This window comes from Quercus robur, chromosome 12, assembly GCF_932294415.1.
Source record: "Quercus robur chromosome 12, dhQueRobu3.1, whole genome shotgun sequence".
NCBI classification, from domain to species: Eukaryota; Viridiplantae; Streptophyta; class Magnoliopsida; order Fagales; family Fagaceae; genus Quercus; species Quercus robur.
Window position 1 is genome coordinate 32,923,791 of NC_065545.1, and position 27,322 is coordinate 32,951,112.

The 27,322-nt window shown below is 37.1% G+C and overlaps 3 protein-coding genes across 4 annotated transcripts; 1 reads left to right on the forward strand and 2 right to left on the reverse strand.

Annotated features, from left to right (window-relative positions):
- The first annotated feature begins 5,928 nt into the window (after positions 1-5,928).
- LOC126709857 (probable pectinesterase 68) lies at positions 5,929-10,293 on the forward strand. The gene is made up of 5 exons (XM_050410216.1): positions 5,929-6,385; positions 7,085-7,274; positions 7,602-7,808; positions 9,002-9,249; positions 9,989-10,293. The coding sequence occupies exons 1-5, from the start codon at positions 6,084-6,086 to the stop codon at positions 10,143-10,145; spliced, it is 1,104 nt and encodes a 367-aa protein (XP_050266173.1). The 5' UTR covers positions 5,929-6,083; the 3' UTR covers positions 10,146-10,293.
- A 678-nt stretch (positions 10,294-10,971) lies between these two features.
- LOC126709307 (peroxisome biogenesis protein 19-1-like) lies at positions 10,972-16,730 on the reverse strand. The gene is made up of 5 exons (XM_050409502.1): positions 16,529-16,730; positions 16,401-16,449; positions 16,034-16,310; positions 11,744-12,060; positions 10,972-11,197 (listed from the first exon to the last, which is right to left on the reverse strand). The coding sequence occupies exons 1-5, from the start codon at positions 16,566-16,568 to the stop codon at positions 11,152-11,154; spliced, it is 729 nt and encodes a 242-aa protein (XP_050265459.1). The 5' UTR covers positions 16,569-16,730; the 3' UTR covers positions 10,972-11,151.
- Positions 16,731-19,155: 2,425 nt separating this feature from the next.
- Positions 19,156-24,654, reverse strand: LOC126710488 (uncharacterized). Of its 2 annotated transcripts, XM_050410964.1 has the most exons (3): positions 23,969-24,117; positions 22,248-22,341; positions 19,156-20,746 (listed from the first exon to the last, which is right to left on the reverse strand). In XM_050410964.1, exons 2-3 carry the CDS (start codon positions 22,275-22,277, stop codon positions 19,454-19,456), a joined length of 1,323 nt encoding a protein of 440 aa, XP_050266921.1. In that variant the 5' UTR covers positions 22,278-22,341; positions 23,969-24,117; the 3' UTR covers positions 19,156-19,453. The 2 variants fall into 2 exon arrangements, with proteins under 2 accessions (XP_050266921.1, XP_050266920.1); XM_050410963.1 differs by lacking the exon at positions 22,248-22,341 and having other exon boundaries at positions 23,969-24,654.
- Between the last annotated feature and the right edge of the window lie 2,668 nt (positions 24,655-27,322).

Consider the following 27,322-nt stretch of genomic DNA (forward strand, 5'->3'; position numbering starts at 1 on the left):
GGTGTTTGAAGTTTTATGGGTTTTTTTTTTCCCCAGTGGTGGTGGTTTTGGTGGATGTTTGTGGTGGTTGTTTAGGATTTATGTAGGCTTGTGGTGGTTGGTTGTGGGTTTGTGGAGGTGGCCGGATGGGTCTGTGGGTTTGAACCTTATGCCTCTCTTTCCCACTTTGGTCCAAAAGCTTCAGTTCAAAAAGCCCTCTCACATCAGCGCCTTCGCTCGCCATCCGAGTAAAAATAGATTGCCCAAGAGTATCCGCTAGCGGTGAAAGTATCGGCTAGGGAGAGAAATTTCAGATGGGCTGGTGAGAGAGAGAGTTTGAACTTTGAAATTTGAGAGAGAGAGAGAGAGAGAGAGAGAGTTTGAACTGCTGGTGAGAGAAAAGGAGTCCGGTTAGTTTAACCAAAGTTGAATTTGTTGAGTTAAGTATGTGTTAACATTTAAATGACGTGGCTCAATTTTGAGCGTTGATCAATTTAATAAAAAATCTCCACCGTAAACAAGAGCCTCTCCATTTCAAAGGGAAATGGAGAGGATCCGGATCCGTACAGATCCCAATTCCGGCAAGCGCACATGTAGTACAATGATTAAGTAAGGAACACGGATCTATATATATATATATATATATATGGAACCTGCATTAAAACATGTCTACATCTATGCCATATTTTTTTTACACGAACCAACAGTCAACAATTAAAGATGAGTAATGCTTCGGACATATAAAAGTGCACAATTTTATACCACAACTCACCACGTGGCAAGTTGTGAGTGGTAAAGTTGTGTTTTCACATGACCCATCATCACATCTCCACCACTCACAATTTACCACGTGACGAGTTGTAATACAAAATTGTACACTTTTATGTCCCAAGTATTAGAGCATCCGTAGTAGCTGTTACAAAAATTATGTCATTTTGCCACACCAAAGGCCTACTTTATTATTTTACCACATCATTTTACAATATCTCATTTATCAGATGTTTTATCATTCAATTCTATACATTAAAATAATATTTACTACAGATTAAAATAATATTTACAACTAATCAAACACAATCAATAGACACCACACTGCTGCCACCACCACACAACCACCACATCCTCCACAACCCAAAACACAATGCAAAACAAACTCATAGCCCACCAACACCAAATCGAAAGCCCCACCACCACCACCACCTCAACCACAAACCCCGACAAATCCACCGCCTCCACACCCTCACCTACATCCACTTCCAAACCCAAAAACCTTCATAATCCAAGTCAACCCAGACTCCAAACCCACCATCTTCATCGTCGTCATCGTCATCGCCGACCCACACCAACATTACTCCCACATCAACATCGCCGACCCACACCGACATTACTCCCAACCGAACCCACCCATCTCCGTCGAAACCGAACCTAGCTAATAAGCTCAAAGGAAAGATAACCACTTCGGTTACACTAAATGCATACCTCGAGTCTTTAAATCTTTCATCGGATGCACTTGATGGTGAAATATCTACTTCGTTTGGGGATTTGATTTCGCTGAAGAACATGTCTTTAGCATCCAACTCGTTGTTAAGTTCGATCCTACACTCGATCGTCAGCGTCGACGTTGGCGTGGAACAGCAGTGAGGGTTGGGGTTTGAGAGGAGAGAATTGGGGTTAGAGAGAGGAGAGGTTTGGGGTTTGAGGGTGAGACTGACGGAGAGATGAGAGAGAGAGAAATAAAAAAAAAATAATAAATCCATATGCCACACCCATCTGTACCGTGGTAAATTTGTGACTCTACTGTAATTTGTTGCAAAAAATATAAGATATGACACATTTGATAAATGAGGTCAAATAATATTTGGTGTGTCAAATGTGCCAAATATTTAGCATTTGGCATACTCCTTAAATTTACGGCTCTAATTTCATTTGCCGACAACTTAACGGACTGCACACTCTCGCAATAAGCTAGCTATCCTATCTATGCGGTCTCTGACCAAAAAAAATCAAAACATTATTTAAAGCAGTGCATCTTTTGCACTGTGTGTCTGTGGGACCCTTTTCCTATGATCATTACAATCATCATAAATGAGTGACTTTGGGATTATATGCTATAGAGGGGCACTTTCGTCATAAAAGTCAAATCTGTGTAAGAGTCTGGGCATTTTTTGTCTCATACCCAAATGGGAAAGGGATTCAAGGGAAGAGGTTTCGTTTCAGGTTCCAACGTTCGGAAAACTGTTACCCTTTTTTTTTTTTGTCAAAAGGTGTGTCCCCACTGCACCAGGGACCAGAAAACGGAGGATAAGGTCGTATACAAAATATATTGTGCCATGACTGGGCCCATCATTGGTGGTGTGCACCACCACCTTTGGATGTTGCGCATGGTGACCGTTTGAGCTAGCTAGGATGGAACCAAGCAGATTAGAGCATACTTTATAAAACAGTTTTCTTCTTGATTTATAAACGAAAAATTAGGGGATGGCCACCTAAATTTTTCTTCTTTGGCAACCTGTTTTCAAAAACATATAATTTAAAAATTTTGTTCCCAAAATTGCATTGCAAAACAATTTGCAGAAAACAATCCAAAACTGTTTTTAGTTCTCGTTTTTTTAGTTTTGGATGGTGATTTCGTAAATATTATGAGAATATTATTCAGGGGAAGGTACCAAAAAAACAAAACCTCATAATTTTATACTTGTGACATATTAACTTTTCACATATTAAAACCCATACTTCAAATGAGACATTTAGAACTCCATAATTTCGCAAATGTCCCAAACAAAACCCTAATCATGATCTTAATTACCTTAACGTCATTAGGTCCACTTAACATTAGAACAAGGACCATTCTGCGTTCTTGGCACAACTGTCATTCCATGAGTATTAAGTGTTTGTGCTATGTGTAGAAGGCAAGGGTCAGGTTTTAAATTTTCAGAAGAGAATTTCACACACATATACATTTAAATTATGTTAGAATAGAATTCTATTTTAGAGCAAAAAAAAAAACCCATTTATGAAGAGAAATATCCAAGAAAAAGGAAAAAGAAACAAACAAACTAGCATCACAGGGAAAGAAAAGAAGAAGTAGAATGAAAGAAACTGACCAATAGCATTAGGAAAGAAGAGAAAGAGACAACAAGTAGATAGAGAGAGAAAGGGATGATGTTGGTAACAGTGAGAGATTTAAACAACGGTGATGGAAGGGAAAAAACCAATGGGTGATTTATAGGAGTGGTGGTCACTACGGAAGCAAAAAGATGACCGATCATTGTGGCTCTCTCTCTCTCTCTCTCCTTTTTTAGCTCGACTAAAATAGTGGCTCTTATAGGTCAGCTATTCGCGCATGATGATGTGATCGAAGCTCAATCGACTATGAGTGGACCTTGTGGTGGTGAATAGTAAATGGACCATGTGTTGGTGAAATAAATTAGAGAAAGGATACATCTCCAAATAAGTTTTCAAGGGGGAAAAAACAGAAGAGAATAATTTTTAAGATCAATTTCTCTACAAGATTTTTTTTTAAATAGATATGATAGGATTTCAACTTTTAGTGTCCACTTCATAATAATTGCTTATTTCATCATGTTAAAACACCAATAAGTTTTTTGTGTAGGCAAGATTTGAACTTCAAATCTCTTATTCAACGACAAGAAATTTTACTAGTTAAGTTAACTAAAACCAATAAGATTTTAGTTAGACTTAAATTCACAAAACATAATCCAAAAAAACCCTTAATAGGGCACCTTATAGTAGAAAAGCGTGAACCCTCGATCGCTCTTTGGGAGGTGTTATATATGTATAACTTGCTTGCAAAATCCCTTTTATATGGGATAGATTCTCACTTATGTGGTCACCATGGGAGAGGATGTTGCATACATGTTACACAAACTTTTGGGGCATTGAATTCACGGGCAGATTTTAATGGAAACACCATTTACGTGAGTAGTGCTAGAGGCTCCAAAAACATTAAATGATTTTTTTCACTTAATGTTACACAAACTTTTGGGGCATTGAATTCACGGGTAGATTTTAATGGAAACACCATTTACGTGAGTAGTGCTAGAGGCTCCAAAAATATTAAGTGATTTTTTTCACGCTATCTCATAATCATTCACCTCAGCTAGGTCCCACCACATTACAAAAGCAAATTCTAAGCAATAAGGTTTTGTTGTATATTCTTTGCATCTAAAAATTTTCCCTTCACATTAATCAATTTAGCATGAAGTTGAAGCATAGGAAATGATGAGATTAAGATATGATTTTTATAATAATTATATACAAACATATTTTTACAGTATGTAATAGAATTTTATTATATCTTATTTTTAAAGATAAAAGAATAGTCCTAGTATATACAAATACAATCCTGATTACACCTGTGACCTCCAAAATAACCAAATTACATTTACATATTACAAATAGAGAAAAAGATGAAGAAGAGAGGTGACGACAACAACAGTTACAAGTTGCCTTGCAAACCCACCACCAATCACTACTGTCGCAAACACACACAGGCTACCAGTGTAATAAACACATTAAACTATATATGCTACTTTGAACCAATGCTTACCTACATAGAAGTAAAAACCATGCCATGAGAAACTACTTTGCCTAAAAGTTTGCTTTAAAAAGAAACTTAGGCCTGTTTGATAGAGCATCTTAAACACATGTTTTCAGTTTTTAAGCAATATTATACGTATTTTCACACACTTTTTCACTCACACGTATTTCAAAAAAATACAAACAACATTACTCAAACTACTCTACCAAACGGGCCTTTAATTGCATTAACTTAACCAAATGTGGTGGGGCTCACGAAAAAAGTGAGAATAAGTGATGAAAACTGAGTTATATGAGATAAACCAAACATAGCCTAAATTTATCTGATTTTTGGTTTTTTGAATAGTTTGATTTTAAAAACCTAGCTTTCAACTCCCAAACGAATTCTATGCCAATGTCACAATGGATCCCTTTGATTTTAGTTCCATACCAAACCTTGATGTTCACAAATCTTAAGAGAAGTCTTTCGCTTTGTTCTCAACAATATGTTTTGTGATCTCATTAATTTAGTGGTCCAGAAATAATTAAATTCGTGTTTGAAATGTTATCTGACCGGTGACCCTGCCTGCCATTCTTGATTCTTCCACTTGAACATTCCATTTGTGAAACGGAAACCTGAAGTGATTTTTATTTAACTTAACAAATTCTTGGTCCTAAATATAACCTGAAAAACCACGTGTCAGGAATGCAACGTTATAACTGAAATGACCCCAAAGTAGAGAGCCATTGAAAAGAGTAAAAGCCTGCATATATGTGCATATTCTTTGTCTCTAGCCCTAAGCCAGACGTTTATCAAAGACAAACTTTGAAATTGCTCAATAATTTGACATATTGTCTACCAAAAGGAATCTTACTATATATTGGCCGCTGCCGTACGTATGATGATTGATAAAGGAAAAAAAATTAATTTAATTATAGAAGTTGCGACTTTGCGACCCATTGATTGGCATATATGGTTCTTTTTGCATTTTCCCATATCATTCTACAGTACTCTGAAATAACTTAATGAAAATTTAGCCATAAATTCACAAACCTAGAGTGGAATTAATACATATAAATTGACAAACTCGGAATTATATATTATTATTGCTTGCAAAAAAAAAAAATTATATATTATTAGTACGTAGGAATAGGATGCACATATCTTAATTGTTAATTCTCACGAGTGGTGCAAGGCCAAAAAGATGATGACCCACATGGAGACTTGTGTCCGATGACAGCCAAGAATACCACAATAAAAGCATAGCCATATAAGATACCCTATATCCCTAAAAGCGAGGGAAGCAAAAAAAATGACCGTTAGAGACCGAAATACATTGTGCTAAAAATAAAGTTAGATACTCAGATTATAATTGTGTCTCTCTCTCCCTCTTTATATTTGTTTGATATATATACCATGAACTCGATCTCCAAGCAAACCAAACCCTCTCTATCCAACGTCAAAAACATTCTTTCTATCAACTCACTCTCTATCACTCTATTCTCAATCTGATTTCTGAGTATATATATTATTCTCTATTCTATTAGCATTTAATGCTGTTCTAATGGCTGCTCTTAATTCTTTCCTCGTCTCATTTTTCTTCTTCATTTTCAGTCTCTTATTTCATGCGTCTTTACCTGTTACAAGCTTTCACTCATACCGTAGCCTCCTCAGTTCTATGAATGGCACAGCTTCTACAAACTCAATCAAGCACCACCACAAGTGGGTCGGACCCATCGGCCACCGTGTCATCACCGTTAACGTTGATGGGTCTGGAGATTTCCGGGAGGTCCAAGCCGCCGTTGATTCTGTCCCAACTAATAATACAGAGAACGTTGTCATTCAGATTAGTGCTGGAAATTACATGTAATCATATTTTGCATTGGTCCCACTCTTTTTGCGCTATTATCGCTTGGTTTGTCCAGTTTTGTTTTGTTTTTTGTTTTCTTTTTTAAGGAGTTTTAACGAAAAAAGAAGTGAAGGAGAAGATTTTAATCAGTTATCTCTGTTCAATGTTCATGAGGCAAAGTCCTAATGGACTGTCCAATTCTTTAGGGTTTAAGCTTTTTTTTTTATATATATTTTAATTTTAACACTAAATAATACTTGTTAAGCATTTTATAATTAGAGTAATGGTAAAGATATAACATTTTTTACGACTATTAATACAAGTATGTTTTGGTTAAAATAACACCACTTTTACTTAGTCTATTAACGTCATTTTTATTTGACACTAATCCAACATATTAATTGTCAAAAAAAATTGTTAAAAAATTATATTCAAAATCATTACTATTAGAGTAGTGTTAAAAAACATAACATATCTTTTTTCATAACTTTTGACTTTTGTTGCAATTGAAGTATATCACTTATAACTGGTACACTGCTAACAACACTCTCATTATGCACCGACCACTAAACATTGTGAAAAAATGGTGAGAAAGGTTACTGTTAGAGTCAATGGATTATTTTATAGATCAGTGAGAAGATGCTTTCAAAATGGTAATCAAATGGGGGCGTAGAATATTATGTGATTGCTAATGATATGGTGTGATGGGGGTGCAGAGAGAAGGTAGTGGTGCCCGTGACTAAGCCGTACATAACATTTAAAGGAGCGGGGAGGGACGTGACTGTGATTGAATGGCACGACCGAGCCAGTGACCGTGGCCCCAATGGCCAACAGCTGCGTACTTACAGAACAGCTTCTGTCTCAGTTTTTGCCAATTACTTTTCTGCAAGAAACATTAGCTTCAAGGTATAGTACTGTTCAAGATTTGTCATATCCTTTCTCTTTCAATTTTTCTTGAGAGTAAAAACACCATACCGCCACTACTAGATTTTGTGAAATCTAAAGTGCATATACATACAACTTTGGCTGACTCATGTATGTTTTGTCCTTAATTGTAAAGGGAGAGAGTGCATTCATTGCTGCTTGTTCTTCTTTAATTTTCTAATGATGCTTTTGATGATGCATGTATAGTTAAATATAGCTATTTTGTGTCCCTTAATAATATGATTACATATGTAAAATGTGATAATTGGCGTGTGTACGTAAATTAAATGATTGTGTTTATTGCTGCAGAATACAGCACCAGCACCAATGCCGGGCAAGGAGGGAGGACAAGCGGTGGCGTTTCGGATATCGGGGGATAAGGCCTACTTCTCCGGCTGTGGATTCTATGGTGCACAAGACACCCTTTGCGACGACACTGGCCGGCATTACTTCAAGGAGTGTCGCATTGAGGGTTCCATAGACTTCATTTTTGGAAATGGACGCTCCATGTACAAGGTAACCATGCCTTTTTTTTTTTTTCCTGAATAAGGTAACCATGCCTTAATTGCTAAACTTAGAATAGGTTTATCCCACACAAGCCTAAACTACTAGTACATACCTGTTTGCTGAAAAAGAAAAAGGAAAAAAAATTTATATATAACATAAAGCTGATTGTTAAGATTATTCTATGGAGATGAGCATTATAGTCAGCCGAGCATAGCAAAAGGTGAAAAGGCTGTCAGCTATTTTTCGGCTCCCTGTTGTGCTTCAAAGGGAGAAAACTTTTTTCTAACCAAAAGTTCAATTTTTCCTCTTTTTTTCCCGCTAATGAAGCATGTGCTATCCATGCTTTAAAATAGAAAGTAGGCATGAAGTATGCGGTATGGCATCTAGATTTGTTTAATGCCCTTTATATTTAAAAAGTGGATAAATGGGATCCATGGGATTGAATTAATTACTTAATATAATTCATACCTGCATGAATTTTGACAATAGAATGCAGTCACATATACGATGCATGTCCCACACCACATGTTATTATGCGTAGTTTTTTTTTTTAAAAATAATATTATGCATAGTCTATCAAATTAGAGGTATAGCCTCTCATGAAGTGACTCATAAGAAGCAGTACGGAGTTGGGTAGTTGTCTACCGAAAAGAAAAAGAAAAAAGACCAAGAAAGTGATGAACAATGCTCCAATATGATTCCATCACATGCAATTGATGCGTGAAGCACGTTTTTCATTACATGCAGGTGATGGCTTCAGCTGAATCAAAATTTTGAAGTGGCACTGACAATACAAGTCTTATGACTAATGACTAAATAGTGCAGCTTTGATTGTTTTAAATCCAAAATAACATCCATACTATTTTATATCATACATAAAATGTGGATACTTAATTTGAAGATATAGATATTATGTAAAACATTTCACATAAAGAGTGCGAATCAATAATTAGACTACATTGTGCATGGCCAAATAGTGTTCTCTGCTATTACATTTTTTTTAATTCATTATTATTGGTATTATTTACTTGACTCATTGAGGTTTTTTTTTTTATTATTATTATAATTTTGTGGGGTTAAATTAGAGGATTGGAGGAAAAAACTAAAGAAGTAAATTAAAATCCTGTCAAAATTAAAGGCGTAATTTATAATCTGTATTTTTTTTTTTTCTTCCGCTATAAAATAATGATTGATTGGCACAGGACTGTGAGCTACATTCAATAGCCACAAGGTTCGGATCCATAGCGGCACAATTCAGAAAAAAGGAGGATGAGAAGACGGGTTTCGCATTTGTCCGGTGCAGGGTCACGGGTACAGGACCACTTTACGTGGGCCGAGCCATGGGCAAGTATGCCAGAATTGTCTACTCCTACACGTACTTCGACGATGTCGTTGCACATGGTGGCTGGGATGACTGGGACCACACCAACAACATAAACAACAACAACAGGTAATCATTCATGAGGCCCCACACCATATTTTTGTTGCACCATCTTCACTGTCATTTCTTAATTCTCAATTATGCCCATTGATTATGGTCGATACGATTTTAATAAATTTAGGGAGCCCCACTGCCCAGCAATGCCTTTTTGACAAGTTCATCACTAGGGCCCCCCCATTTTGATTCTTGGGCTTTGTGGGTTCGGTCCACAGTGTTTAAAGATCCAGCAAGTCACTATGGGGTTTGAAGTTTGATCCTCATGATTTTTGAGGACCAAAAAGGCTAAATTTAAGGGGAGGTGGGGTGGGGGAACAAAAAGAGATGTGTCCTTTTGTATCCACAAGTGCGTGCTGATAAAGCCCATCATGGCACTAAAATTAGTCAACAAATTATGTCGTTGAAACACTTGAAAGCTCAAAAAAAGTCAATAGTTGTAGCCTTGTAGGATGAGATTTTTCTTCACAAAACATATTATTGGTGCTTTTACTAGGCTAGAGTTTGTATAATTAAAAATATTAATTCCCCTTTTTATCTTTTTCCTAGGTCTTATTGTAATAATGTTCTATTAGGACCCATTAAATCTATGGGACTGAAGTCTGTCCCTGCTCCATTGTATTGTTGTATTAAATTATTCTAATTTCGAATGTAGCATGCATTAAGCCAATATAGTTGGATTTAAAAAAAAAAAAAAAAAAAAAAAAAAAGATTTGGAGGGGGTGTTATTAACAGTGGATTTACTATCTTTCAGGACTGTGTTTATGGGAGTGTACAAATGTTGGGGCCCGGGAGCTGAGACCTTGAAAGGAGTATCATGGGCCCCTGAGTTAGATTTCCCGTTGGCCCATCCATTCCTCGTCAAGAGTTTCGTCAACGGGAGGCATTGGATCGCACCGTCAGATAGTTAGCACTTGGCATAGTTGAAGCAATTGATTACTTGAAAAACCAATATTCATTTATTCTTTCTCTAATTTTTTTCCCTAGGAAATTCATTCGTTCATTCTATATATAATGTTTGCATAATTGTAATAAAACCAATGTTCATCACTTCAATTATAGTGTTTTGTCTGCCCAAAATTTGGTGTGTAATTTCCACTCAGTGGTCAAATTTTTTATTTTCTTTAGACCAGCACCTCTTTTCTTTTTACTTTCGGTGAAGTTGAGAGAAATATATACTTTACAGTCACTCATGATAATAACTTCCCTCATCATAGACAATCCACCAATGTTTCAAGCCTCTTCTTTCTTTCTTTAAGTTCAAAGCTTTGACATTAGAAGTGCGTAATAGGGGGAATAAGAGGAAAGTAAATTTTTTTTTTAGTGAAAAGTTAGCAAAGAAATAACGTTACTTGTGAAGGAGATAGAGTGTTATTTTTAACCTCTTCAATTTTGCCAATGTCTTAGGTCAACTGGCAGTAACACTTCGTTGTGTTTTCAACAGACACCTAAAGTTTAAATCCTCCTTCCCCCACAATTATATCCACACACAAAAAAAAAAAAAAGGACTTACTAGATTGTTTTTACTAGACTATTTAACATCATTATTAATTTTCTTTTGATCTTGCAAGAAATTCCTGGTAGCGAAATTTTTGGAGAAAAGAAAAATGAGACCAACTCTGACTACTAGATGTCCATTTGCTAGGGTGAGTAATTATTAGTTACTCCAAAGACGAACAAATTACTGAAAGCAAACCAAGATTTTGGCTCTAGTTAAACAGTCAGATCAGATGCAAGTTTTGCAATGAATCAATGCTGAAGCCCTGAAATTGAACATCTCATCATCTAATTCTGAGAGAATAAAGCAATCGTAATCTAGGTGAAACCAATTTATTTCTCACAATGTTTAAAAAATAAATATATCCATAGCTAAACTAAACAGCAAGAGGGACATGCTACAAGATGGAAGACCTGGCCTCACATTATGGAACAATTTGGCTGGGACTCAAGCATCTCTGGAGATCTGCAAAAGAAGAACGTGGTTTGTCAGTTGATATAATAGCTAGACTAACAATGGGAACTGCTATGATGCAAGCAAGTTACACACCGAGATAATGCACCTAACATGCTAACACTACCAACTGTTGCAGAACTTTATAGGGAAAAATATTGTCAAGAAGAAACCATATGATCCGATGGATATATACATCAACACATCTAAAATGCAGGACTTCCCTCAGCTCATGTAAACAGTATTAACCCTTCAAATTTGCACCCAAGTCCCTTCACCCCCCCGGGGCGCCCCTTCTCCCTTCCTCCCCATATAAAAAGACTCAGAAGACAAACCCATCGAAGAAACTAATTTCAGAAATATTTCACTCTTCATCAGAGTATCTATAACAAATATCAGCTCGTGTAGTACAGAACAAACTAATTCATGAAATTTAATATTGTACAAGATATCTATCAGAAACTTCTTTCCTAGTGTCATTCTATTCTAATAATTTGCATTTGATGAAAAATTAACATTCAAGGAAATTTTCCAAAACTAATAATGCAGAACACTTACATCTGTCCAAGACTAGCTAAATCAAAATCAGGAGCAAGCTCTTGGACAATATCATTTGGTGGTTGGCCACATTCCTGCATTTTCTGCATGAGCTCAACAATCTTGTTGAAGTTAGTAGGATCATTTTCATAAACTTCATTAAGATCTTTTATGAGTTCATATTGGTGGAAGAAACGATTATAATCTTCTGTGCTCAAGCTTGCTTTATGATCTTCTAACCACTTTGGATATCTTTCTCCTATCTCCTTCATTGGATCATGAAGAATCTCCTTAGACAAAAGCTGCTGCATCATGGTCTCCACAATAGATTCCATGTCCTGGAGAGACACAAAATAAGAGTGCTTAATGCTCAATTCTCAATATATTTTAAACTTACATGATTACCAATATTTGGAAATATTTGAAAACTAATATGATAGAAAACATATTATTAATATGGTCTCCACATTATTATTGTGGAATCATAATTTCAGGTTCTACAATACCGCAAAATGCAATGGCATGAAATGAGAAGCAATGATCTGACTAGCAGAATATATTTTCTGGTCTCAATCCATTTTGGTTCACATTACAAAATCTTCTGGCAGAAACTTTGCATCTGAACCACTAAACTTTCTTTTTGTCTAGTAAGCACAGGAACGGATATGAAATGGTGACACAACAATTTTTGAAAAATTAGCCCTTACTAGCCCTTACCTAGGAAGCACAGGTATGGGTACGAGTACAAGTACAAGTACGACACCAAATGAAGTATCTGTGCTTCCTAGAAGTTATTGTTCTCCTACTTCAGGTGCAATTCAAATAGGCTTGCTTACCAACCCAGCCAATTCAATTTTTCAAACAATTCTAGAAACATAATGTTGTGTGTGTCACCCAAAATTCAGAAATGTTGTCAAATTTCCTCAAACCCATTATATGGTTAAACTTATCTCCGATTCAGTTCAAATCAATATCGAAGTCTAACTCTTTAAGACGTCTCTGACCATTTAACGAAGTACAAGTGTGTTTAAAAATTGAGGAGCTGTCAGTTAGTATTCCCAGTCCAAGAAATACATGAAAATCTAAACCTTAGCCAATTATTTTCATGATTTTTTTTTTCTTTTTTAGAGTAATATAATTTTTTTGGGGTAAAGACAATCATAATTTTTATTTCTTTCCTATTTTTGATTTATTAGATTTAAGCAATTTTTGTAACCGATTGTTTCACCACAATATATTTCCTGTATATTTGGGTGACTTTTTTTTTTCCTGATATATTTATCTTCTATTACTTATCCAATATATATATATATATATAGAAATAAAATTTATGATTGTATTTACCCCAAAAAAATTATATTGCTCTAAATAAGAAAAAAATCATGAAAATAATTGGCTAAAGTTTCTTCTTCAAAGGCCTGAAATATCTGCAAGGCTAAGGATCCTAAATGTCCTGCAGTAAAACAAACAAGAAGATGAACTGGGTGTTTTATGAAAAATTGAAAGATGAGGATGCCGAATGCTGAATAAGATGTGAGTATACGGATAATTTAAAGATCTTGAAATTCATGAGGATTAAATGACTTTAATGCCCTTGGGGTCTCTCAAGAGTTTTCCAGCATAAATGAGTGTAAAGAACCTTAAGTACCAGTGCAATCCAGTATTCCATCAAAACTAGATATTAAAATTCATCTCATGAAAAGGATATCCAAACTTGGATTTGTTTCAAATAAAGATTGAGTTTAGCTTTATCTTTGAAATAATAATCAAAGAATTTGAATATGGTTCTCACAAAAATAATATCAAAGGTCAAAACTAGTAAGAAAACAATAGTCTTAGACCCAAAAATTTTTTGTCGGCTATGGATCCTCCACAAACCAATCAGGTTTGGCCACATGTATTCTTTCCACCATTCTATCCTATCCAAAATCATACTCTTTGGCTCCTCCTTTTTTTTTTTTTTTTTTTGATAAATACTCTTTGGCTCCTCCTGAATTGACATGCACTTCTTTACTACTTCTACTAATCTTGTATTAGGCATTTCTCTACATTTTTCTGTTCCCTAGACTTGAATCAACTCACACTTCCTTGTAGGTGCATTAATCACTCTCCTCTTCATCTTTTCATCAATAAAGGTCACCCCTATCTTTAAGAAAATATCTTCATTTCAAATCCAATCTTGCCTTGTATTTCCACCTTTTTTATAAATAACAAATTTTATTGATGAAGAAAAGACCCAAATACACAGGGAGTATACAATAGGTACAGAAAAGTCAACCTCTCAAAGTACAAAAATCAATCATGCACAAGGATAAAGAACCTAAAGCTAACATCCAATGAAAATAAGAGATGACAAAAAAACTAAGATCAGGCATAGTCCGTTCACAGTCCTTTTGTTTTTTTATCGGTAAATAAAAACTTTATTTAAAAAAAAAAAAGAGCAAATTCCTTGGTACACCAAAAGTGTACAAGGAACACAAAGGACTACCCACAATTATATAAATCTACAAAATGTAAAATAGAGGGAGTGTAAAGACCACTCAAACCAATCCTCCATTCCAATAAAGCCAAAAGGAAAATGTGCTTCAACCCTATGATAGAACATTTCTCCCCTTCAAATATTTTGTTGTTCCGTTCTCTCCATATGTTCCACATAAAAAATTTCGGAATAACACCCCAAACAGATGCCATCCTATGTCACCCAACACCTCTATGCCAACAAGCAAGCAACTCAACCACTTGTGTCAGCATAACCCAGGAGATATCAAACAAGCTAAACACAAAGGACCATAAATCCAAGGCAAAAGGACAATGAATAAGCAGGTGATCTGCCGATTCCCAATCATTTTTACACAGACAACACCTGTTAACAACACAAACATTTCTCTTCCTCAAATTATCCAAAGTTAAAATCCTCCCCTTCGCCACTGTCCAAGTGAAAAAAGCTAGCTTAGGAGCTTTCACAGTTCTCAAAACTTCTACCATTATGTTCCCACCAAATGCACCACATTAAACAATGATGAACGGTTTCCATATAACCATATTTCAATGACATCCAAACAAACCCACAATTCTCTTTGGCATAACCCATTGAACTCAAAATAATCCGAACACCACAGTCCACAACTCCGTAGCTATAGGACAGTGAAAGAGTATATCAACAGTTTTGGGTGACAGTGACACACACACCATTATGACATCAGTACCAAAGTGATCTTCATACAACATGAAAACATGATGATAAAAGTTTTGCAAAACCCTGAAAAAATTTTGAACTCACTTTGACATATCTCAATCAATCCTACCACAGGATAAAGCTATTAAAGAAAACCCAACCTCTCCTATAGCTCACCTATGTCTTCAAATCCTCATCATACAACATACAAGGCAAGCCACTTTTTTTTTCTTCTTATTTAAAAAAATAAAAAATAGTAGACCACACACCATGGGAAACAATTTACTTTGAGCAGTCTTCCACCAATGATTTGCCATTTGAACAAATGTATACGTTAGCACATTATGAGAACACTGCACAATAGTCCTGCAATATTCCCTATAACTTTTTTTATGATAGAAAGGAGTCCCTATTCAGAATAAGATTATAAAGTAAAAAATTTATCTTCCCACACGATATGCAATGATTATATACCACCACAAAACACATTGAGAGTTGACAACAAGCTTTTGGCACAATCATAATTGAACTCCCTGAACCAAACATACAGTTTTCTTATGAACATGCTATACTAACTGATACAAACCCATAGGTAGAACTCACCCTTGAAAACCGGCTTGCAAGGGGAGAGTGCCCAAGAGCTTATATACACATGGTTAAACTTGCACTCCATATGGGACACTTGAATCATAACACTAACATGCCGAACTCTTAACAAAACATCAAAACCCCTTTACCCAAAACCAAACTCTACAATGGCAATTCACAATATAGACCCTAGTCAAACCAGGAAAAACAATCAACCAATCACAAAATCAAAACTTTGAACCAAAACCCTTAAACCCTATTTCTAAAAACCAAAGGAACAAAATTCAACGCCAATATTTTACAAAGAAAACTATCCACATGGTCGTATGAGAAATGATTGAACATCTTCCATATTGGAAAATCCCATTACTCCCAATCACAACACAATAGCAGCAAACTAAACAATTTCATATCCCAATAACAATTTACAATCCAATCATACCCCAAACAAGGAATTGAATATCAATCAAACAGTCAACCACAAAGCTTGAAAATTTGAGCAAAACCCAGAAACCCCAATTGAGAAAAAAACTTGAAGCACAAAATACCTGAGAGCCAGCAAGCTCCTCAAATTGCTTGACCCAATCCTCCATCATAGGATCTCCTCCGGCGGGTTTTGCACCAGGCACCGACTCAAGCCCCTTGACAGCCTCCCTAGTCTGCTCTCTGAGCTGGTCAAGCGCCTCAGAAACATGGGACTCCTTGGAAACCTTTTGCTTACCCTTTTTCTTGCTTCTCAAGTCAGGCAAGCCCATGCCAAGTCCTTGAACCCCTGAGGGCAAAGCGGGTGGCTCTTCTTGCTTGGTCTCTATAGATTCTTTATCACTGTCATATAAGCAAATGAAAATGAAATATTCAGAAATGGGTATCAAAGAACAGAACTTTGGAGCGAAATTTTGGAAGGAAAGTAGAAACCTTTGGACAGAAGGCTTGAGGTTAAGGTTTTGGAAGTCATCCAAAGCACCTGCAATGATACAACAAAGTCATTCAATTCGCAATTTTCACAGAGAGAGAGAGAGAGTGATAGAGAGTTGTGGGCTTACTATCGAGCAGTTGGTCTAAATCATCGGGGTGGTCTGCCATGGATATGCACAAAAACTGTGGAATTCTTTCTCTCTCTCTCTCGCTCTCTCTCTCTTCACTTGGAAGAAAACGTTACGTCTGTTTGTCTGTCTTGGCTCTCTTGGAAATTGGAATGACCTGAAATGGGGATTCTAAACTTGGAACCGCCCCATAAAGCTGTTTTTACCTTTTACCAATACTATATGCGTATGCCAAAGGGGAGGAGAATCTGAATTTTTTTTTTAATATCTGAATATTTTTTATGGCTTCGTGGGAATGAAAAATGAGAGGAAATAAAATAGAGTGTATAGAGAGTTTTACCGAACCATCAATGTTTTTCTTCTAAATTGGGAAATAAAGAAAAAACAAAAATGACATTGAGAATAAAAGTACAAAATTATTAAATTACTTCTTTATTTTTTTTCTTCATCCTACTTTTTATATTTTGAAAATTCTATTATTAGATAAAACTTTTTTGTTACACTTTTTATGCATGGCAAATTTGTGTCAATTTGATGTTATTTACTATATGAATCATAAATTCATTTTTTTGTATAATTTTTTAGGTTAAATAGCTTAAAATTTAAATATTTTATAATGAGACAATTTTTGAAACATAATGAAATTGTGTAATATTGTATGAAGTTTATAATAATAAAGTTAAAAAAAAAAAGTTAGGAATGAAAATCCATATTTTTGAGAATAGAAGATGTTGTAAGGAAATAGTTATTCTCGTCCTAATAGTAAATCTCATCTTTTGATACTTTATTTTATTTTAATTTTTTTTATTTCGGCAGTTTGAGAATGAGAGATTTAAACCTTAAATGTTTCAATTGAAAACACTAAAATATACCAATTGAGTTACAAGGATTGATGCACTTAACCCTTCTTAAAACAAATCGATTTAAATGCCAAGTTATTTACCTATTTTGACCAATACGAAGTTATATAATGGAATCTCGAAGTAAAATATTGATATAAAATATTTAATTTTCATAACCAAACTAATTAAATAGATTTATAATATGATATTTATAACTTTGAATTGGGGCAACTCAAAGGGGGTTGAGGAAGGTGGAGGGACTACCCATTATCCCACAAAAACTCTTCAACCGTTATGATAACTATAGATTTGCCCTCCCCCTCTTCCACTCAACCCCTACCAAAATTATAGATTTGGTTATTCCCCCATTTTGGTCATCTCTCTCTCTCTCTCTCTCTCCCCCTATATATTATTGAAGATGTGATTTTTAATTGACTTCATAATATTTATCATATAAGCTTTTAAGACTTTATAATTTACACATCATTATTTTAATATATATATTATTTATTTGGATTTTAATTTCATTTTCTTTTTTAACTATCTATTAAAATCTTGATACATCATATTTTATTTTAATGATAGAATATATAGTTTCATATAAAAAAACAATTATAATAAATGTCTAATAATATTATATATATATATATATATATATTTAGAGAATTTCAACCTAATAATATAATATTTAGTTCCATATACATACGTAATCATAATAAATGACTATTAATAACTATCATGATTATAAAATCATATTTAGTCATAGAGGAAAAAAAAATTATGTTAAAATAAGTTACCTATAAGTCTTAAAAAGAATTTTATATACCATCACCAAATAATTAAAAATTCTCAAAATGAATTTTCTCCCTAGCTTTAGATAACTTTCTAAGATCTATTTGAAAAATATAATAATAATAACGATTGGAAATAAAAATTTAAAGATAACATGTACAACTATATCAGCAACTTCTAAAGGAAATAATTTTGTATTTGATTTATTTATTAAAAACAAATTTTATTATACCCATTAGAATCAAATTACATATGGTATAACTCTTTGAAATGTTACCCTAATTTATAATATATTTTTTTTGTAAATCCTATCATCAGATTACATATGTTTGTTAATCTTAACATGCTAGACAAATTTTGTATTAATTGGATGTTAGTTATTATCTTACACATAAAATCATGTTTTATATATAATTTTAAAGTTAAAAAAAAATTAATTTGAACATTTTATTTTATGATGAGATTTTTTTTTTTTTTTTTGGAAACATTATGGAATATAGTAATATTGTATAAAATAACACTTGGTGTAGCTTTAGGATTTAGAATTACACTGAAGACATCATTAAACCAAAACCACACGCTTCGACCTTCAAGAACTACTTTCCCCATATGAATTTTATGTAATCGCCCACAGGAATTCCACTAAGGGCCGCCTTGGCACCATGAAGTCAGGAGAGCCATGGTTGAGCCAAGAGAGAGAAAGAAATACTAAGCAAACGTCACTTTACCCCTTTTAAGGTCTGATCCATGAGGTAGGTTACAGAAGCATGGCAAAGATAATTCCAGGAGGGCAAAGTAAAACAGCCCCATACCAAAAGTGACAAGTCTTACTATCCCTTATTAGATTTATCCAAATCATACTAAACTCCAGAACCACATTACTTCAAAAACTGCTAATCAAAAATAGAATAGTGCTAATTCACCAGCTAATACACCATTTGCAATAATATATTTGTTACCTGATGTGGCAATTAGTACCTAAATCAGAAGGCAGAATATGAACATCAGCACAGAGTTTATGCACTAACTAATGTTTGACTAATGTAATAGGTCAAACTGTCAACATATTGGTGAACTTCAGCCTCGCAAAATAATCAAAGAGACTTCCAACAAAACCATGAAAGGGAAAACTCAAAAATTAAGTTCCCACTTTTAAGCAGATATGACAAGAAAAGAAAAGGCATGAAGTGCTTCACAGCCTAAAGATAACATCACCGTAAGTCAGGAATGACATGGCCACCTTCTGCAATAGTGTAAATCAGCAAAGGGTTAGACAAGTTCATTTACAGTCTCAAACGCCATTTACAGGGTTTCCCTCCACAGCCAAAGTTGGTCTTATTTCTGGTTCTACAATGGCTTCTTGCTGCTGGGAATTGGGCGTCACTGTAACAGCATTATGGCTACCAGATTCAAGAAAGGCTTCTGAAACTTGGTGATTGGGATGTTGTTGAAATTGGGGATCTGTACCTATAGTTGTGGATGCTGCTTGTTGAGCTTGGGGAGTCACATATGGCCCTGATGAAGGAAGAGAACCCGGGGGGGCATAATAAGGTTGTTGATGGCCTTGAGGAAAAAGAGTCTGTGCAATTGGGTTAGGGGGGTAAAGAGCCTGAAGCCCCATTGGCCCATACATGGCTTGATGACCTTCAAATCGTTTAAGCTTAGCAAGGTGCTTTTTGCCAGAAAGATGGCAGTCAAAAACCTCCTGCGTGTCACACTTGACATTGCACAAGTCACAGATTAAAGGAATTACCACTTTCGGTTTAGGAGGTTCAGCATGCTGCCTTGGAGATTCAAAAGTTCTCAAGCGCTTTCCTCCCCTACCACCCCTCATCTTACGCTTCATGCCATGCCTCCTATTGTCAAACCGATCCATCATAGGATTCCTTCCTTGCAAATCAGATGTCTCCTGCACAGGAACTTCAGGCCGTTCAACAGTATTAGTTTGCTGTTCAGCCTCCTCTTTATTTTCATTAGTAACAGCTATAGCAGGTAAATTTTCCATTTGTGTGTCCACTTCACCATTCCGTGCACACCCAAGCTTCTGAGACACTTTTTGCTCAGACTCAGCTGTGGGATTCTGCTCATTCGGCATATCAGCCCCCAGTTTGACAGCATTTTTTAACTCTTCGAGCTTCTGCAAGTTCTTTTTATGCTTCTTTCCATTCTTGTGCTGCTCAAGGGTCTCCACACTAGTGCAGTCCACCCTACAAAGCTCACACCAAGCAGCCTGTGGGGGTCGCCGATTATGCTCTATCTTCCCCTGTGATTGTGCAGATGATGATGGCTCAGGTGGCACTGCAGCTTGAGCTACTCCTTCAGGTGCGTCCGCAGAGGGTTCTGCCCCATCATCTGTTGACTCTGCATCCTCAGTGGCAGAAGGTTCTGGATGTGAAGACGTTGAAGAAGCACCGTGAGAAGGGAAGTGTCGAGGACCACCCCTACCACGACCACGTCCTCTCCCACGGAAAGGTGGACCAGAGCCACTTGACCTGGGATGGTGTTGGCCAAAATTTCCACGGCCACCTCCTCTATATGGCCTGCCATTTTTTCTACCACCACCCCTGTACGGAGACCAGCCAACCTACAAGATAGAACTCAACAAGTATTTCAAAAATATAAAACCAGGGCAAGATGTGCTCGACTATATGAAAAGGACGACAGAACACTATTTGAAATCAGAAAGAAATTTATCTAGTACACAAGATATCAACACAAACTAAATAAACCAAGAGCCAAGTAAAACCAATCCTCTTAGTATTTTACTGAAAATAAGACCTTAAATTTGCTCTGAAATTTAGTCAGCATACTTTGATAGCCCAAAAAATTGATTTTAACAAGTAGAATAGTGATACAGAATAGAAATAAACAGCACATATAATGAGACAGAATATATCAGACAGACGGCTAGCATAAAACCTTTAATATTGGATGATGGGTTATTCTAATTGTAAGATTTTATAACTTCTTCAAAGAGTCAAATCAACAGTTTACTGTTTAAGAGGCAGAAAAGTTGATTTAAAGCAGCAAGTTTCTCCAAATCCACACTGCAACCGTGGAAACTGTACAATCAAAATTTAACTTGTCTGTATTAAGCCAGACCAACATGTCATCAGAAAACCTGAGTCAATGAGGTGATTGGTATCATATAATCCATATGAATTTCATAATTTTTTAAGGATTCAACTTGGTCAACTATTTATAGCCATGCAAGTTGATCCAATGCAACAAGCCTTAAGAAACCCAAATCCTGCCCCTTGGAAACTGGCAGATAAAAAGGTAAATTTCTGACAGAATCCTTGCTGTATCTACAAGCCAATTATCAATACAAAGAAGTGTCCTATGTATCAAAGTGTAAAACTGGCAATTACCATTGAATTTGTAGGTTAAAATAATTAAGGCTTGTGCATTCAATACAGGGGTAGCTTCAACAAAGGGACTTTTAAAAAAATTATTAATGCTCTAATAAAGTTATAATAAGATAATCCAGATCACCAAAAATTACTCAAACCACAATCTGGGTTGTTCTATCTGGCAGCTGTCTGAATTTGAAACTATTATGACCAGAGCACCTCAAAGTTATTTTATGATCTGACAAATTGAAAATTGGAAATGAGGAGAAGATGATGACTAAGAAAGAGAACAAATAAAAAGTTTGCATAAGCAAATACCTTAAAGGAAGTAAATTATCTAAAGAATCAGATAGGACACGCGTACCCTTGATCACCAAAACCAAACACGTTGAGTCATGCTTCCAAAAGGTTTTCGTGAAAATATTGAAAGCACATCCCAATGTGTTCCCAGGTACTACCCAAAAAGTTTGATTATAGAACGTATTACTAACCTTGATGAAGTCCTGATTCAGAAACTTCGTTTTCCCTAAGTATTGGCAGCCATACTAGGGATGAAAATATATCTTGACGTAAGCACTAAGGGAAGGCCATCAACTTGGCAGCACAAAAGGTTCAACATCCTTCCCTTAATACTCTTATAATCCATAGCTCTATGACTGCTATTTTTTTTTTTTTCTTTTATCCATAAACCAAAAGAGAGAGAGAGACAGACAGAAGGATAGAAGAACCAACCCTTTTTCTCAACTTCCTCAAAGTATCCATCTTGCTCCAAAAGATTGGGCAGCATGTTGATAAAGGATCTTGCACTCCTCAAAAAAACAGAACCCTGAACAATCACCTTAAGTCCAAAGAGATCAAAACACCTTGCTCTAATCAAGAATTTAAGATTGTCTACGAGAAATCATAAGAATTTTTTTTATTTTTTTTATATAAGTAGCGAAATCACAAGAGAGATTAAGAGCAATTTGAAGTTTGCTCAAAGGCAAGGACCATGTTTGGCTACCACCGTGGATGAAGCAACAGGATTTCTAGACAATTATGTCAACCGTGGGGCACACATAATGAAGAGGTCACACATCTCAAGAAGAGACGAACTATTATAGTGTCTCCTCTACACATGAATGGATTAGCTGCATCCGACTCAAATGATGACAATCAAGTCCAAATGTAGGAATACTAATGTTAGCCCAAAAATAGGGAAACAAATCGTTTGATTTAAATGAACAAATCAGAGATGGATAAACACCAAGATCTCAATAAAATAAAATAAAAAAAATCAAAAGACTCAATGATGTTGATATTCACATCCTGCCAAATTCTCTGGGGGTGTGCTTGGATAAGCTTATTTTCATTGGTTTATTTTGTTTAAAAAATAAGCTGTATAAAATAAAATTGCTTTAAAAATTGTACTTAGCCAAACAGACTGTAGAGACCTCATTTAGCACGGGTCTCTCACACAGACCATTGACTTCTAAACCAGAAAATCTAGTATTTTTGCCTTTTTGGACATATACACAAGTGCCTCATCTAACATAGACTTATAGGTTTGGTTCAACATGGATGACAACAAGTGGAGGCACTAAGAGTGAAGATGTAGACCTATGAGCAGATGGTGAAAAACAAGTCCAAGGTGGAATTCCATTTTGAATTTTTGCAGAATTCCACAAGCATATGCGCTATTTACTACTTAAATCCTCCCCCCCCACCCCCCCGCCCAAACAAAAAAATTATTTAAAACCTTTCTATATGCACACCTATTTATGGTGTGTCATTGAGCCCTGGCTTAGAGTAGCTTCATCTATTGGCAAATACACAACAACAACCAAGCCTTAGTCCCAAAATTTTGGAGGTCAACTAAAGGTCAACAAATAAAATGCATGTACACAAGACAACATGACAACAAGATTTAATGCGATTCAACTGAGTCCATGCCTACCTCCACCGGTAACACCAACCAAAATCCCATTTCTGCTTATACAGATTACAAACAACCAACAAATTCTCACAAACCACATTCAAACAACACTCACAACCTCACAAACACAAGCTAACCAAAGTTTCTAATACACGCAAATCGATATCTCTTAACCTTAAAACGTAATAGGCATCATTCAGCCTCCAAATGCAATCACACTATTTCTATATTACAATATACACATCTTTTTAGTCTCAAAAAACTACCAAACTTGTCTGACGCAAGAGGAACACCTTCAACCAAAAGTGCCCCACTAGTGACGAAGCCACCAAACCCTTTACAATGTTACCAGCATATGAAATCTTTCTATTATTCCCAGCAACAAAATAAGAAGAAATCTGAAGTGCTACTCTTAGTTTCATTCTAGAGCAGAGAATTATGACATACGAATCTAAGTCTAAAACTATAATTTGAGAAATGCCCATTTTTTTTTTATTCCAATGAATAGAATATGAAATCAAACAAACAAAAAACATACCGGTGGATGCATTGGGCCCTGACCCTGGCCCATAAACCCGGCCATGGCTCTCTCAGCGGCGCTCATGTTCCCCGCAAACTCGGTCAACTGCGACAGCGCAGCCACTGCGGCGGCCGCCGCCGCATTCAGTGGGACCGGGTGCGCTCCGGACTCCGCGGATTCGGGCTGGGCAGGTTGCTGATAGGCGGTGGCGTAATTGGATTGGTGATAGGCATATTGTTGTGGTTGTTGGTAGTAAGAAGAGTAATATTGTTGGTTTGATTGGTCATAGGGAGCAGGGTGAGAAGGATCGTAAGTTTGAGTAGCGTAATTTTGATTTTGTTGTTGTTGTTGTTGCTGTTGTTGTTGTTGGGCTTGGTATTGTTGGTATTGCTGAAGGAGTTGCTGAACATCTGAAAGATAAGAGGAGGGTTCCATTGTGGTTTTGCGAAAGGAGAAGGTGAAGGGGGGATTGTGAAAAAATTAGGGGGTTTTTATTGTGAGAGTGAGACACTCATTAGTCACTCTCCGCCATCTTGGGAGTGAAATTGTGAATTGACAAATGGGAATTAGGCTATCTATCCATCTATGTTGGATGCCTATGCTATGCGGTACTGATGATGATGATGACGAGACATGAGATTGGCGTTGGCATTTGGCAATGCTTCTTTTGGTTTTCTGACACGAGGCTGGATGGAGGTGGACCCGGTTGCGATGCACTTCCTTCTCACCAGATTTATAATGTTGTTTGGCCTTTTTCGAAGTAAAGTATATTTGGAAAAGATAAATCTTATACGCACCAATTATTTTACAATATTTTTATAAATTGTTAACATAACAAATTTTTAATAGTTTTAGTCTGAACCCATCACTAATACCACATTTATACTTATAATAACTGTAAGGGCACGATTCGTAACGACCCCAAGATAATACTGAGCTCGTACGTAAAGAGGGCCCAAACAATATCATTTGTAGAGCGTGGGTTTGAAATGCTAGGCCTTGGTCACCGGACGGTGGTTTGTCGTGGTGTTCATACAAAATTAAATCATGTTCACTCGAGGAGTCTTTCTCCTGGAGGCAGACTGGGAGGCTCTGGCTCTTGGCCATTTTTCCCAGCCCCTTTTTAGGCGCATCAACCCTCACATTATATAGCCCTTCTTGGTTGATCTTAGCCCTCCACTTGTTGATCAGGCAGGTGCCTACTTCAGTACCCGTCCCATCAGCTGTCCCCCCTTACTTTTTGTTAGTTGCGATGATCGAAATCACCCTGTCCAGGCGTCTTTTCTCATTAATATGGTTAGGACGTTGGCGGGTGCATTTAATGCGAAAGGGATGTATTTATCTTGAACTAGTTTTGCACCGTACCCCCACGTGGGTCCCATTCTACTCGCCTCTTCTTCAGGGGGCTTTTTGGGGACAGCCTTTAACGGGATGTTGCTCTTTCCTTTGAAATCTTGGAGTGCCGAGGACAGGGTCATCCTCAGTTGTTCCCCCCGACACTTCAGCCTTTCCCTATTCGTCCTCGGCAAATACCCTCCTCGGCACGGGCCCCGGGCCCTAGTAGAGCGTGGGTCGAATCATAAGTTCCCTGGCCCCACAATAGCCCCTCAAAATCCTGCTATCCAACTCCTCGGACGGATAGGAGGGTTTTGATGACATCAGATATCTGTCAACGCCTGTCAATCCTTGTCACCTATCGGTTCCCGAGACTTTTCGTCTGCCCGAGACACATTCCTGGAGCCCTTGGAAGGTGAAACGTGGCCTCATTAAATGCGGGCGACTCTGTGTTTCCCACGTTCTACGGCATGATGGAGATCAAACGGTGGTGATTCCTTGGCCTTTATGGGCGGGAAAATTCGTGCAGTTACTCTAGGAAGCATAAATGATTTTTGGAACGGATTTGTCTATTCAGTTTTGCACTTAAGAGTTCTAGCGCGTATACCCTGGGTTCATCTGAACTTTCGTCCAATTTCAAGTCTATCTCCAGCACAAAAAGCCTGTCCGAAGCGTCTTTCCTCTTTTCTGTAAGTTCCCTACCTCCATTAACTCGTGCTTTTTCTTTTCTGGGTTTATTTTTCTTTGGTTCCCTTTCTTCTCCCGTCGCTGGTTGAGTTTGTTTAGTAAATCGTAGAGATGGCTAAATTGAGACTGAGGAAATTAGTCAATACTGAGGAGGCGATGAAAAAGTTCATCGCCGATTACAGGATTCCTCCCAACGTAAGTCTGAGGCATTGTAAGATGGGGGAGTGGTACTATCTGAGGGAAACGGGCGAGGTGGTAATTCCCGTCCTCGCCTTTGTAGAGGGGGGCATGAGAATCCCCATGGGGCCGGTAACGAAGGGTTACCTCAGGCACTTCCGATTAGCCCCCACCCAGTGCACCAGCAACATGTTTAGGATTCTAGGTTGTGTGGATGCCTTAAACGAAAAGATAGGGCTAAGATTGACCCACCACGACGTGAATTGGTGCTATAATCTCCAAAATTTGAAGGGGAAGTCCTACTATATGAAGACGAGAGACGAGAGGGTTCGACTAATTCAATGCCTCCCTTATCGTCTCCGGTGAATGGCATGATGGCGATCCGTGCCCCGTGGTAGAAGGAGAACCAGGTGGGGTATAGGGAATGGAAGGGCGTCGAACCTTTGCGCCATTCTAATTTGATGTGGTTCGGTAACTAACCATACGCATGTGTTTTTTTTTTTTTTTTTTTTTTTTTCAGATCCACACGCTTTTCACCGGCACTTTCACCTGGTTAATCGGGTGGACTTGGAGACTGTTCTTCAAGCGGTAGTTTTCGTAAATGACGGAGACGGTCAAGTCCGAGCCGCTCACAAAATCTTAGGGTACGCTCCCCTTAAGAAGTCATTTGCTGACCCCAGGCACGTGATTAGCGCCAGCCGTCCTCGGCTTCCAAAAATTACCGTGGTCGAATCAGGATTTTTAATCTCCGAAGGATCATCTGTCCCAGAGGGCATCCCACTGGTGGACCACTCCTCATCTCATCAAGTAGCGGAGGACGAAGGCGAGTTAGGTTAATCCGAGGAGGGATTTGGGGTATTTGACCTAGCCGATCAGTCCGAGGATCCTTCTGGTGATATAGGTGACTCGGCCTTGTCCGAGACAGAATTGTCATCAGTAGGCACATCTTCCCAAACCGGGATGGGACTTAAAAGAAAACCCCCAACCAGCTTATTCGACCTCCTCGAGGGTCAACCGAGGAAGGGTGTGCAAGGAACACCGCAGTCCAGCGCTCCGTCCCCACCACCTCAGCCCCAGACTATCCAGACTAGGTCATCCTCCACAAAGTCACAGCCATAATCTCCCCGCCCCAAACTTCCTGCTCCTCCCCAACCCGCTCTGCCTCCTCAACCG